We start from the raw sequence: 13,298 nt of genomic DNA on the forward strand, positions 1-13,298 counted from the left end.
GCGGCCTCTCCCGTTGCGGAGCGCAGGCTCAGCGGCCATGGCTCACGGGCCCAGCCGCTCTGCGGCATGTGGGATCTTCCCGGACCGGGGCACGAACCCGCGTCCCCTGCATCGGCAGGCGGACCCCCAACCAGTGCGCCACCAGGGAAGCCCAAACCACAGTTTTATTTTCTGTTTCTATGAATTTGACTATTCTATGTACCTCATGTAAATGGAATCATACAGTATTCCACTTTGTGTCTGGCTTATTTCACTTAGCATACTGTCTTTAGGGTTCATCCAAGTTGTAGCATGTGTCAGAATGTCATTCCTTGTTAAGGCTGAATAATATTCCATTATATAATTAGACACCACCCCACCACCTTTTGTTTATCCATTTCCGTCAATGGATATAATTGACATGTTGCACTTATAAGTTTAAGGTATATAGTACAATGTTTTGACTTCATACATCATGAAATGATTGCCATAATAAATGTGGTGAACATCCATCATCTCATATAGATACAAAATTAAAAAATATTTCTCCTTGTGATGAGAACTCTTAGGATTTACTCTCTAACGACTTTCATATGTAACATACCACAGTGTTAATTATGTAGTTGTACACTACAAAACTGGACGTTTGTACCTTTTGACCACATTCATCCAGTTCCCTCTCCCCTCCACCCCTGCCTCTGGTAACCACAAATGTGATTTTTTTCTATGAGTTTGTTTTTGAAATATAATTGACCTAAACATTGTGTTAGTTCCTGCTATACAACATGGTGATTTGATATGTCTATATATTACAAAATGATGACAGATGTCTATATATTACCATCTGTCATCATACAAAGATATTATATTATTATTGACTGTATTTCCCACACTGTACATTTCATCCCCCTGATTCATTTATTTTGTAACTGGAAGATTGTGCCTCATAATCTCTGTCATCTGTTTCACTTATTCCCCCACCCCCTCATCTCTAGCAACCTTCTGTTGTCTCTATATGTGACTCTGTTTTTATGTTTGTTCATTTGTTTTGTTTTTTAGATTCCACATATAAGCGAAATCATATTTATTTATCTTCCTTTGTCTGACTTATTTCACATAGCATAATACTCTCTAGATCTATCCATGTTGTCAAAAATGGCAAGATTTCATTCATTTTTATGGCTGAGTTATATGTGTGTGTATATATGTATATGTAAAACATATACATCTACTTTATCCATTCATCTACCAGTGGACACTGAGGTTATATACCTTTCTTGGCTGTTGTGAATAATGCTGTAGTGAACATAGGGTTTTAGACTTTTTATTCTTTGAAATCAAAGGGCCTCCTGAAGTCCTTGAGAGTTATGTTTCTTTGCTGCCCAGAATGCTTCATGTTACTAATCTTATAATCCAAGATAACTGGAAATGCTTATTTGTATATAAGAGAACAATGGGTTGAGATGGGGGGCGGTGGGAGATGAAAGGATGATTTGCTTACCAAGATCCAAATAGTAAGTAAATAGTGACCATCCCTGGAAGAGAGTAGAGGACTCAGAACCTTGAGGCTGTGTGCATACATGAAGGAATGAAAGGAAGAGAAATAGGAAATGCTTTGTCAGGTTTCACCTTGCTACTAGTAGAATGTTCTAATGTTTCTTTTACCATGGACCTTTTCACATTTGGTTTTCTCTCTCTGTAGTGCCCTTTCATTCAGTGAGGTACCTCTATCCTCAAGTGTCAGCCTAAGTAATTCTTGACTCAAAATTTAATAGCCCAACTAATGCACGTTTCTATCACACTTACCCTTCACCACAGTAATTATACACTTCTGTGTCACTTTTTGTTTAATGAGAATTTGCCCTGATAGGTGATATGGCTAAAGGAAATCAGTCTCAAATACATTATATTTTAAGTGTACATGATGATATATTTCAATATGAAAGTTTAAGAAGACTTTCTTTTCTTTGAAATGGTTAAGATTCTGCATTTAATTCTAATTTTCTTTCATTTCTAGGTATCATTAAGGTATTAAGATCTGACATATGATTTTGACTGATTGGCTATAGCTATGTATAACATGTAACTTCTATTTTCCTTTTACTAGAAAATAATGGCAAATCCCCAAAATCCAGGCTTGTATCAAGCATTAAGTGTGCTCTGTCAAATAGCTTGTGGGATTAAGCTCCTGCATACAGTGAGTAAAATCCTTCTAAATTTCAACAAAGAATTTCATGGTTTTTCAAAGAGGCTGTATTTCTGTGACCAGATTAATTTTATTGTTTTTCCCAAGTGTTTAAGATAATAGAGCACTATACTGATGTTTTTCTGTCACAAATATTTATATACTTCTCTCATTATAAAACTAATATATTCTCAGTGCAAAAATGTGAGACATGTTAAAGAAAGAAAAGAATTTAAAAAATGATCACTATAGTTCTACCACCCAGAGGTCACTGTTGATGTTTATGGCATAATTTTAGTCTTTTATTTTTCCTGTTTTTTCTTTTTTGTGTAGAGGAGATTATATTATTTTTTTCATTTAATAGCTAATAGTTAATTACAAGATTTTTTTTCCCTTCTATCTAAACATTTTTCTTAAGTTTTTAATGACTACTTAATACCTCATTATAGAGCATTCCCCTTTTTAGTTTATTTCCTTAGGCAAGATCAGAGTTGTCTAATAGGAAGACAATGCAAGCCACATATGTAGTTTTACATTTTTTTTAGTCACCAGGTTACGAAAAGTAAAAAAGAAACAGGTGAAATTAATTTTAATATTATGTTTTATTGAATCTTCTCAATTCAAAACATTATTTCAGTGTGTAATATTTTTAAATTAGTTATTACATAATTTACATTCTTTTTTGTGTACTAAAAATCCATTGTATATTTTACACTTACAACCAATTCAGACTGGACACATTTCACATGTTCAGTAGCCACATGTGACTAGTGTCTACCATTGTGTGTGTGTGTGTGTGTGTGTGTGTGTGTGTGTGTGTGTGGCTGCCATTTTTAATAGAGGTCTAAAAGCTTAAGAAAAAAACAATAAATACCATTTCTTTCATACCATAATTTACCCATTCTCTTTTTTTATTTTAGTAGAGTATATATCAAATTGTTTTTATAAGGAATATGTTTGTTGTTTGTTTTTTGTTTTTTGTTTTTTTTGCGGTACGCGGGCCTCTCACTGTTGTGGCCTCTCCTGTTGCGGAGCACAGGCTCCGGATGCGCAGGCTTAGCAGCCATGGCTCACAGGCCCAGCCGCTCCGCGGCATGTGGGATCTTCCCGGACCAGGGCACAAACCCATGTCCCCTGCATTGGCAGGCGGACTCTCAACCACTGCACCACCAGGGAAGCCCTATGTTTGTATATTTTATGAGCCCTTGTTCTTCCGAGGATATATTGGTTTAATTTTAAAAGAGTGTTTCCTCTATGTAGTCTCTTCATTGCTTTTGTCCAGGAACACATTAAGACCTTCAGTGCATACTTAGTTGTTAGAATGTTATCTCATTTGATTTTAGCTTTTGTTCCAATTCTGGTTTTTTTCCTCCAGAATGTATCAGGTTATTAGGTTGGCTGTCTCTGTTCCTTGTCTTACGTATCTGTCATACTCTCATCCTTTTTCTGTATTCCCAGAAATCTTTTTCACATTTAGCCTTCATGGCACTGACCCTGCTTTCTGCCTATACTACATACTGTAATCTTGGTACTGTAGTTCTTGGTTTCCCTAAAATCCTTTCTTAACCCCACTGATCTCCTCTCATTCTGTTGGCTTTTCATCTCAGCTCTTCTCTCTTCCTGGCTTTTGGCTAGTTTCTTGATAGAAGGCCCTCTGAGGACTTCAGCTTTCAGGATAGTTTTCTTTTTCTGCAGTATTTGTTTTCAAAAGCCCTATGTTGAGTTTTGCCATTTATTAACCTCCAGAAAGGAGAGGTCTTTCTAGACCCACCATTTTTAACATTTGTCCATTATATATCTACTACTGGATGGTCTGTTGTTGAATTCAGTTCCCAAGGTCTTGCAGGTCTTCCTCTCCTGTGGGTTTGGTAGATGAGAGTGAAGTCTTCTCTGTGCCCACTGCAGTGCCCTAAACTGCTGTGGATAGACCAAGTGTGGGGGGAAGCTGCAGTGCCCGCTGCTGCTGCTGCTTTGCCTTCCTCCACTTAGTGACATTCCTGGAACTGCTGGGAGTTTCACAGATGAGCAACAATTGCATTTTTCATTCTACGTCAGTTGCCACTGCAATTAGTAATAAATTATCGTTTCTGACCTTACATCCAATATTATAAGCTTTAGTCTTTTAAGTCTGTGTCAAATGCTGTTATTTTGGAATTTAATGTGTGTATATGTATTTATACACACACACACACACACACAATAATTTTTCAGTTGTGTCATCTTTTAAAATTGCTTCACATACGAAATTGTATGTACAAAAGTTAGATACAAGAAAGTAATGATCCTTTTAAAAATTGACACAAGTTTCTTTGTCTATCTCCTTACATGTCCCAGCATATTCATATCAGTGGTTTTTCCACTGAGGTAGGGCAAAAACATCCCCATAATTGGTCTGATAGACCCTAAACTGATTGTGACTGTAATATGCTGGCTACTAAAAATAACTTTAGAATGTATTTGCATAATTATACTAAGGGCAACTGTCTTTTATCTAAGCAAGTAATAGAGTTACCAGTATTTGGCTAGACCTTTGACTCCCCTTTTCTTTATCTAAAAAAAATGAGAGAGAAGAGAAATGTATATGATTTAACTGTCACATGTTGTTTTTCTTACATTCAGTTAGACTGGAGACTTGGCTTTAATTCATTATGTTGTTTAGGCAAGACAATTTTAAAGGCAGTAATAATGTGGGGCACTTTGCACCAAGAGAACTGAAAGAAATGTTTTCTTTTTGTTTATCTTCACTCAAGGAGTCTTGCTTATCATTTGGCACATATACCGCAAATGGGCAGCTGGCAAAGCAAAAGCATAGGGTAAGAATGAATGAATACCTTTCCCTTTTTTCCTCTAATGTAACAGTCTTTGTTTTCTTTTACATTATCTGGTATTCTGTATTTATTGAAATTTTTAATTTTAGAATATCTAGAAAAATTTTTAAACATCTTATTGATTTTAATATATTCAAATTATTTTGGAAGGGAGTTATATTTTTCAGTTGTTTATACAATGAATGCTAGCGTAGTAATAGGCTTAAACACAGATTCTGACTTGTTTTTAATATATAAATTTATTTATTTATTTTTGGCTGCGTTGGGTCTTCATTGCTGCATGCGGGCTTTCTCTAGTTGTGGTGAGTGGGGGCTACTCTTTGTTGCCGTGCGCGGGCTTCTCATTGCGGTGGCTTCTCTTGTTGTGAAGCACAGGCTCTAGGCGCACGGGCTTCAGCAGTTGTGGTGCATGGGCTTAGTTGCGGCCTGTGGGATCTTCCTGGACCAGGGCTCGAACCCATGTCCCCTGTATTGGAAGGTGGATTCTTAACCACTGCACCACCAGGGAAGCCCCTGACTTCTATTTTTAACTTTTGAAATGAAGATACCTCTCAAGTTTGGAAAACACATGAATATTAAAATGTTTATTCATCTAATTTGATAAACTGAAAACAAGATTTTATACCTTATTAATAAATCATATATGTAATATTCCTACTTATAATGGTTTATTTCACTAACAGGTACATCTTGTTTCTTACCCTAGGGGTTGGGCTTTAATTTTTGTTTATTTTTTCCCTTCATAAAGAACCAAAGTGATTATGTTATAGAGTGATCCTCCATTTAGATTATGGGCTACTTATATTGAAGTTGTAATAAAGTAGCTGAAGTTTTAAAAACAATTTTCAGACTCAATTCAGAAGTTCCATTTCAGGATTAAATGCTAATGATTCCCTAATCTCAGCATATTAGTTCAGTCTGACTTTCCCATTGCTTACTACTTTGGTTTTTTTCTCGCTCTTGCCGCTAAAGGAAAAAAGGAAAACTATCAATTTAGAAATATTCTGATTTTAGAATAATCAGTGATCATTATGATTTTAGTTCTGTTTCACTATCCATAAACGTAATTTATGTAGCCTCACAAAACAGAATAGGGGTAATACATTTTGGCTTGATACCAGTAGGAATTTATCCAAATGACCCTGAAATTAATAACCCTGCATATAGGACACCTTTCCCATTTTCTCAATGACAGTGTCAAAAGCTAAAACATTTTTTTGGCTGACATAAATGCATAAACTTTTAGGGATGAAAATGAAATAACCAAATGTTATGTTTTAAGAGAAAATTTTATTCAGATATTTCACATGTCTGATGTCGGTGTGTTCATAATTGTTACAGAAGCGCTTTTAAATATTTAACAGTTTTTTAAAGCACATGATCTTCATTTCCATCCAAGTGGTTTGAGGTTTATACTTTTTTGAAGCCATGTTTTTGTGCTGTCACTGGAACTTTTTTCCTAAGCTACATATAACCATTTGTTGAACATCACGAAAGTTGTTTTTTCCCTACTTATCAAGTAAACCTATATCTAACTCCAAATCTATTTACAAGATGCTGTCTAAAGTCACCTTCAAGGGACTTCCCTGGTGGCACAGTGGATAAGAATCCGCCTGCCAGTTGAGGGGACAGGGATTCGAGCCCTGGTTCAGGAATATCCCACATGCTGCAGAGCAACTAAGCCTGTGCGCCACAACTACTGAGCCTGCACTCTAGAGCCCATGAGCCACAACTACTGTAAATAAATATATTTTAAAAAATAAATAAAGTCACCTTCAAAAGACTTGTTAACAACATATAATGCTATCAATTGTGAGGTTATTCCCCTCCCTAATTGATAATTGCTAAATATGTTAAAATTTTATTACCTTCCTTTTTTACTAATTTGTTCAGCTACAGGAATTCAAAACTAGAAACCAGAATTGATTGAAATTTTTTTTGGCCAACGTGTCTTCCACAAACAGTATTTATGTTTAAATATGTATATACATAGGTATTTATTATAAAGTAAATAAGGGGTTACTAGCTAATATGTGAGATTTCCTAAGAATTCAAACATAAGGCTCCCTCTGTTCTGAGGAATAATTTTAGAGGAAAAAAAATCTTAATTTACATCAAGTCACATACAGTTTTTATTTTAATCTGTATAATATTGTATACTAAAGCAGGTTGGCAAACATTTTGTGTAAAAGGCCAGAGAGTAAATATTTTATGCTTTGCAGGTCCCATATTCTTTGTGGGCTTGTTGTTGTTTGTTTGTTTTTTTAAGAATCCTTTATAAATGTAAAAACTGTTCTGAGCTCCATAGTATACAGAAACAGGCAGGCCATGTACCATAGTTTGCTAACCCTATATTTTTTAAAAATCCAATTAAAAATTATAAGGCAATAATTTATTTATTTATTTGTTTGTTTTTTTGCGGTACGTGGGCCTCTCACTGCTGTGGCCTATTCCGTTGTGGAGCACAGGCTCCAGATGCGCAGGCTCAGCAGCCATGGCTCACAGGCCTAGCCGCTCCGCGGCATGTGGGATCTTCCCGGACCGGGGCATGAACCCGTGTCCCCTGCATCGGCAGGTGGACTCTCAACCACTGCGCCACCAGGGAAGCCCGGCAGTCATTTTTTTTATGCTTAGGATCTGGTGTTAATGCCTCAAATACAGAAGAGACTCAGCACATGCTAGTGTCACGTTTAGGATTTCATTTTTCCCTGCTTACAAGTTAATAAGCTGTTACTGTTTCATGGGTGCTGGGCAGAGACACAGACTCGTGTGTCCTGTGGAATAATGTGATATTGTGCAGTTGTGTGGTGTGCATGCAGTGGGTTTGCACTGCAGCTGAGGCACACAGAGCTGGGGGAATCCACCTCTCTTTAGCAAACATTAATGTCAGTCTATAGAGAGACATTATCTCATCCCCCAAGGTGACTCACTGCAAACAACCCTGAGGAATGGCCCAGGTTAAGAGCAGTTGGGGCCTTGCATTCTTGTCACATCCAAAAAGAACCTATAGGGACCTATAGGGACACGCAGGGTGTATTGTGATTGCCTCTTCCAAAAGGTAGCTTGAATGCGTAAGTGAACAGTGTCTTGCACTGGCAATATTTTATGACTAACACATTTTATTTTCCTTTCTCTGCAGGAATCATTAGAACAAAACCTGTGTTTTATTCAACTGACTCCTCATAGGAATTTATTTACAGGAACCTTAACACCGTTTAACTATGATGTGTTTTTTCACATGTTAAGGCAGTGTTTTATGAAACGCAATGCCAAGCTAATAGACCATTTACAGTAAGTAAGAAAAATAAAAGCAAATATAAAAGTAGCAACTTAATGTGCGAATTGTACTTTCACGTTAGAGCTTTGTTCTTTATATTTTTTATATCTTCATTAACAGTGAGGTACCATGTTTTCACTCATCTGTTTGTCTGTACAAAATACTTCATTCTCGCCGGTACACATTTTGAGGAAAATATATTTTCCACATAATCTCCTGAGCTTAATTTTTTTTCCTTCTTTGAAAAAACAACCAGGGATGCCTACAATTTGTTTTATCTTTGTCAGGATTAATTTAACTACATGAAGAACTGGCTGATTGCCCCGGCATTAATGGTAGCATACCCACCATCCACCTCTTGTCGTTGCCTGTCGTTAGTGGTTCTGTTTCCTAGGCAAAGTAGGCACAGATTATTATACCACCCTAGTCCTGCTCTGGATCAAATTCTATGTTTCTACCTAAAGCCTTATAAAAATTATACTGTTACTGCCTGCTTTGTATCTATATTAATTTTTACGTAGGGCTGATGTGTACAGTTCTGGAAGTTACTCATTTTACCATGTACTCATCAGCCCATAGTCATTCAAAGTACTGTCAGAGGATGGGCAAAATAAATAATCATTTTAATTAATTTGATCATCATTTAATGTATAACTCTGAATGAACTGCTGATTGAACAATATTTATGTAAAAATAAATGTTAAAAGTGGCAGTACACCAGTAAAAGTCATCTGTTTTTCATCTTGTCACCTTGTGATAGTGGCTATTTTGAATGAAAATATCAAGAGTGTAGGAAATTAAGGAATACACATATGATAAACTGTGGTTTAAAATGTTAAGAATTGCCTTGGAGAGCCTGTGGATTGAAAGGATGTTTACAGCTGTGACCAAGATTCCATTCACAGTCAAAAAGTATTGGAAATATTTTCCACCAAAATATTTTAGTACAGTTGTTTACTTGTTATTGTCAGAGGCTCACTGGTGGTTTCTTGCTAGGCTAATAGAATAAGGCAGTTTTCTGTTTTATAATTTATTCACAGTAATTGTTACATAAAAATGTGAAAATTATTTCCTCTTCTGAAAACAAACAGTAGTTCCTGCTGTTTATTAAACTTTTACATGAACCTAAATGTTTACTTATTAAACTTTTACATGAACCTAAATGGAGTTAAGAATATTTTTGCAAAGAGAATTAAAAGATGAAAGGTAGACAGAAGAATTTTTTTTTTTTTTGCGGTGCGCGGGCCTCTCACTGTTGTGGCCTCTCCCTTTGTGGAGCACAGGCTCCGGACGCGCAAGCTCAGTGGCCATGGCTCACGGACCCAGCCGCTCCGTGGCATGTGGGATCTTCCCGGACCAGGGCACGAACCCGTGTCCCCTGAGTCGGCAGGCAGACTCCCAACCACTGCGCAACCAGGGAAGCCCAGGCAGAAGAATTTTTAAGGGCAATGTTAAACTAGAATTTTGCCTGAGCATTGATTAGAACATGTTAAAGCCTAAATCAGCTCTTTTCGTTACAGGCAAGCCATGAAACTTTAGGAATAGACATAGTTAAACTCTCAACCACTGCGCCACCAGGGAAGCCCAGGCAGAAGAATTTTTAAGGGCAGTGTTAAACTAGAATTTTGCCTAAGAATTGATGAGAACATGTTAAAGCCTAAATCAGCTCTTTTCATTACAGGCAAGCCATGAAACTTTAGGAATAGACATAGTTAAAGCTATATATAATAGGCAGGCTATTAAACTGAATAAGATTAATTATATATAATAAGTTAGGCATTTTAAATTGGGCTTAGAAGCCGCCTTTATCAATATTAACTGACAGTTGTTATGATAAGAATTAAGCACATTTACTTTGTATTTATTTTGCAGTTCATTGAGTCCAATTGATGCAATGCATATATTGAAGCAAATTAAAAAAGATAAAGATGTGAAAGTAATAGATATGTACCCTGAAGACTTTCAGCACCTTTTTGAAACCATAGAGTGTTACAAAGATGATAACTATAAGTGGCTATATGATGACTTCATGGAAGATGTAATCATATAGAGAAATGGACTGATAAGGCATTAACTGGAGCTGTTTATTTATTTGGAAATTATGGCACAAATGAAAAAGAACTGAGTTTGAAAAGCTCACATCCTTTCAACAGAAGATAACTGTTCTTGTTTTGCACAGCTAGGCAGATCAATTCTTGTGCCATTGATACCATTACTGTATTGGATAAAATAATGGCTGCTATTTTATTCAAACTAAATAAAAGGAAAAAAACTTCAGTTAATTGTGGATTTGATCAAATTGGATTTGTTTTGTTTTAAATTCCTATCTACTATAAGCATACTGGTAGTTATAGGGTATTAGCAGATGAAATTTAGTTTTAGAAATTCTTTTGGCCAAATATCTTACATTAGACTTAAATATTCCATTTTCACTGTCGATTTTTATATCCTCCTGGGGGAGCAGAAGAGTTTGTACGTAATTAAACTTGGAAAGTAAACTGATTTAGTGGGTTTTTTTACTTTTCAGTTTGTTGAAATGTATTATCAAGTACTGTACAATGAAATTATTTAAATTTTAATATGGTTTAACTTTTTTTAGAAATTAAAATATTTTAAGTAATAAGATTTTGTGCCTATCTGTTCAAACATAAAATTGACCCTAACTTATTCACTTTAAATTCCGTCACTTATAGTCAATGTACTTTCAGTGAGTAATTCAGTCTGTGTTATTCAAAACTCTCATGCATTTTCATTCCATCAAGAAAGTTCATCTGAAGTTAGACCTTTACATGAACCTAGATGGAATGAAGAATATTTATTTTCTTAGCTCTTTGAAGAAGCTACTAGATTTTACCTGAGACATCTAATCTCCTCTGTTAGATTTCTTTGCTGTTATAACACTTCATAATACCTAAGGCATATTATTAGTAACTCTTTGTAAGGCGTGTGTTTTTAATAACACTTAGCCAAACCAGTTCTTCCCAATGTCCCTACTATTGTCCTTGGTTCACAATTCAGTCCAGCTAGAAACTCTGAATCCTTGTTTTTTTAAAACTTTTTTTGGCTGTGTTGGGTCTTCGGTGCTGCGTGCGGGATTTCTCTAGTTGCATCAAGCGGGGGCTGCTCTTTGGTCCGGCCTGCTGGCTTCTCACTGCAGTGGCTTCTCTTGTTGCGGAGCACGGGCTCCAGGCCCGTGAACTTCAGTAGTTGTGGCTCGCGGGCTCTAGAGCGCAGGCTCAGTAGTTGTGGCGTGAAGGCTTAGTTGCCCTGCAGCATGTGGGATCTTGGTTCCCCAACCAGGGATCAAACCCACATCCCCTGCATTGGCAGGCAGATTCTTAACCACTGCACCACCAGGGAAGCCCTAAATCCTTTTTTCTCTTGTAATTCCTATCCTGCCATTACATAATCTGCCTAATCTTTATAATGTCATTCTGTCTTCTCAATCCTATGCCTTAGGCCTAAATTTCTCCTGGGACTTCTTAACTACCTCTCTCTCATCTTCCAATACATCTTGTTTATTACTGCTATATTAACTTTCTAAAACATTTATTTCACCATAGTTTCTTCTAAGGCCTTGGTTTCCTAATGGGTAATAGTGGCATATATTAGGGTTCTTGTCAGGAGTAAATCACTTACGAAAAAGGGCTTAGTGTGGAAGCTGACAGTGGTAGTTACAAGTGTTGGTGTAATGCATTATCTTCCCCCACTCCCTCATATATAGGTAGCCAGAGACCTCTGTGCTCTTCATTCTGCATTCAAAACACTAGAGTTTAAAAAAAAGGAATTTACAGTTGTCTATTCACTGAAAGATATGAGTAATTAATGAAGCTTAATATGTGGGGGTAGTTGCTCATGGTAGCAGTCAGGTGCCCCAAGAATTTCGAATTAAAGGTAGCCTTGTTACACAGTAAAAACCCAGAGGCGTCAATAGGAACTGAAGCCTCTGGAAAGGCCAATTAAGTTAACTAAAAATTTACAGCCAATATCATTAGCAATCAGTATGTCAGGCCACTTTCACATAGGGGGTGTAGGCAGAACCCTGATGATGGAAGTGTATGATTTGTAATAACCTTGGCTGTGTAAGGCAAGAAAAAAGAGAATTCAGAGATGGGAGATGGGTTCCTATATTTCTTAGTTTATTTTTTTTAAGATGAGACATTTAAACATGTTACTAGGTTTCAAGAATGAAGTCAGCTGAGAAAGACATTAAATATAGCTCAGAAGGATTAACTGATGTTTATAAGAAAAGGAATGGCATCCAAATACGAGAGAAGCACATTTTGCTCTTAGCCTAGATAAAGGGTTGAGTATGAGGACTTCCCTGGTGGTCCAGTGCTTAAGAATCTGCCTTCCAATGCAGGGGATGTGGGTTTGATCCCTGGTTGGGGAACCAAGATCTCACACGCTGCAGGGCAACTAAGCCTTCACGCTGCAACTACTGAGCCTGCGTTGGGTCTTCACTGCTGCACGGGCTTTCTCCAGTTGTGGCAGGCGGAGGCCACCCCTCTGTTGTGTGCAGGCTTCTCATTGCAGTGATCTTCCTGCACCAGGGATCGAACCTGTGTCCCCTGCACTGGCAGGCGGATTCTCAACCACTGTGCCACCAGGGAAGTCCTCAACTCATTTTAAAAAATATTTATTTATTTATTTGGCTGTGTTCGTTCTTAGTTGCGGCATGCAGGATCTTTGTTGCAGCACATGAGATCTTTGTTGCAGCATGTGGGGATCTTTTGTTGTGGCTCACAGTTTCTCTAGTTGCGGCACACAGGCTCCAGAGTGTGCAGGTAAGATCATGTTGGTTCAAAGATTGCTAGGAGAGCTAAGAACTTGAGTTATTACAACAGGAGACCCTTTCAGTGGTATTTAGGAAGTTTTTGAGTGTCCGTTTTTGGAATATTGGTAGGTAAGAAATATTGATAAGAAAATAGATGTTTTGGGGCTTCCCTGGTGGCGCAGTGGTTGGGAGTCCGCCTGCCAATGCAGGGGACACGGGGTCAAGCCCTGGTCCCATGTGCCATGGAGCAGC

At 37.3% G+C, this 13,298-nt stretch overlaps 1 protein-coding gene across 1 annotated transcript in view; it reads left to right on the top strand.

Annotated features, from left to right (window-relative positions):
* The window catches only part of TFB2M (transcription factor B2, mitochondrial), a 16,076-nt gene extending 5,757 nt beyond the window's left edge, over positions 1-10,319 (top strand). The window contains exons 5-9 of the mRNA XM_007458084.1: positions 1,997-2,007; positions 2,087-2,176; positions 4,915-4,977; positions 8,132-8,283; positions 10,142-10,319. Of these exons, the coding sequence (XP_007458146.1) occupies positions 1,997-2,007; positions 2,087-2,176; positions 4,915-4,977; positions 8,132-8,283; positions 10,142-10,319 (494 nt within the window). The remainder of the gene's footprint in view (positions 1-1,996; positions 2,008-2,086; positions 2,177-4,914; positions 4,978-8,131; positions 8,284-10,141) is intronic.
* Positions 10,320-13,298: the final 2,979 nt, after the last annotated feature.

Source organism: Lipotes vexillifer, unplaced genomic scaffold, assembly GCF_000442215.2.
Source record: "Lipotes vexillifer unplaced genomic scaffold, Lipotes_vexillifer_v1.1 scaffold1315, whole genome shotgun sequence".
Taxonomy (NCBI): Eukaryota; Metazoa; Chordata; class Mammalia; order Artiodactyla; family Lipotidae; genus Lipotes; species Lipotes vexillifer.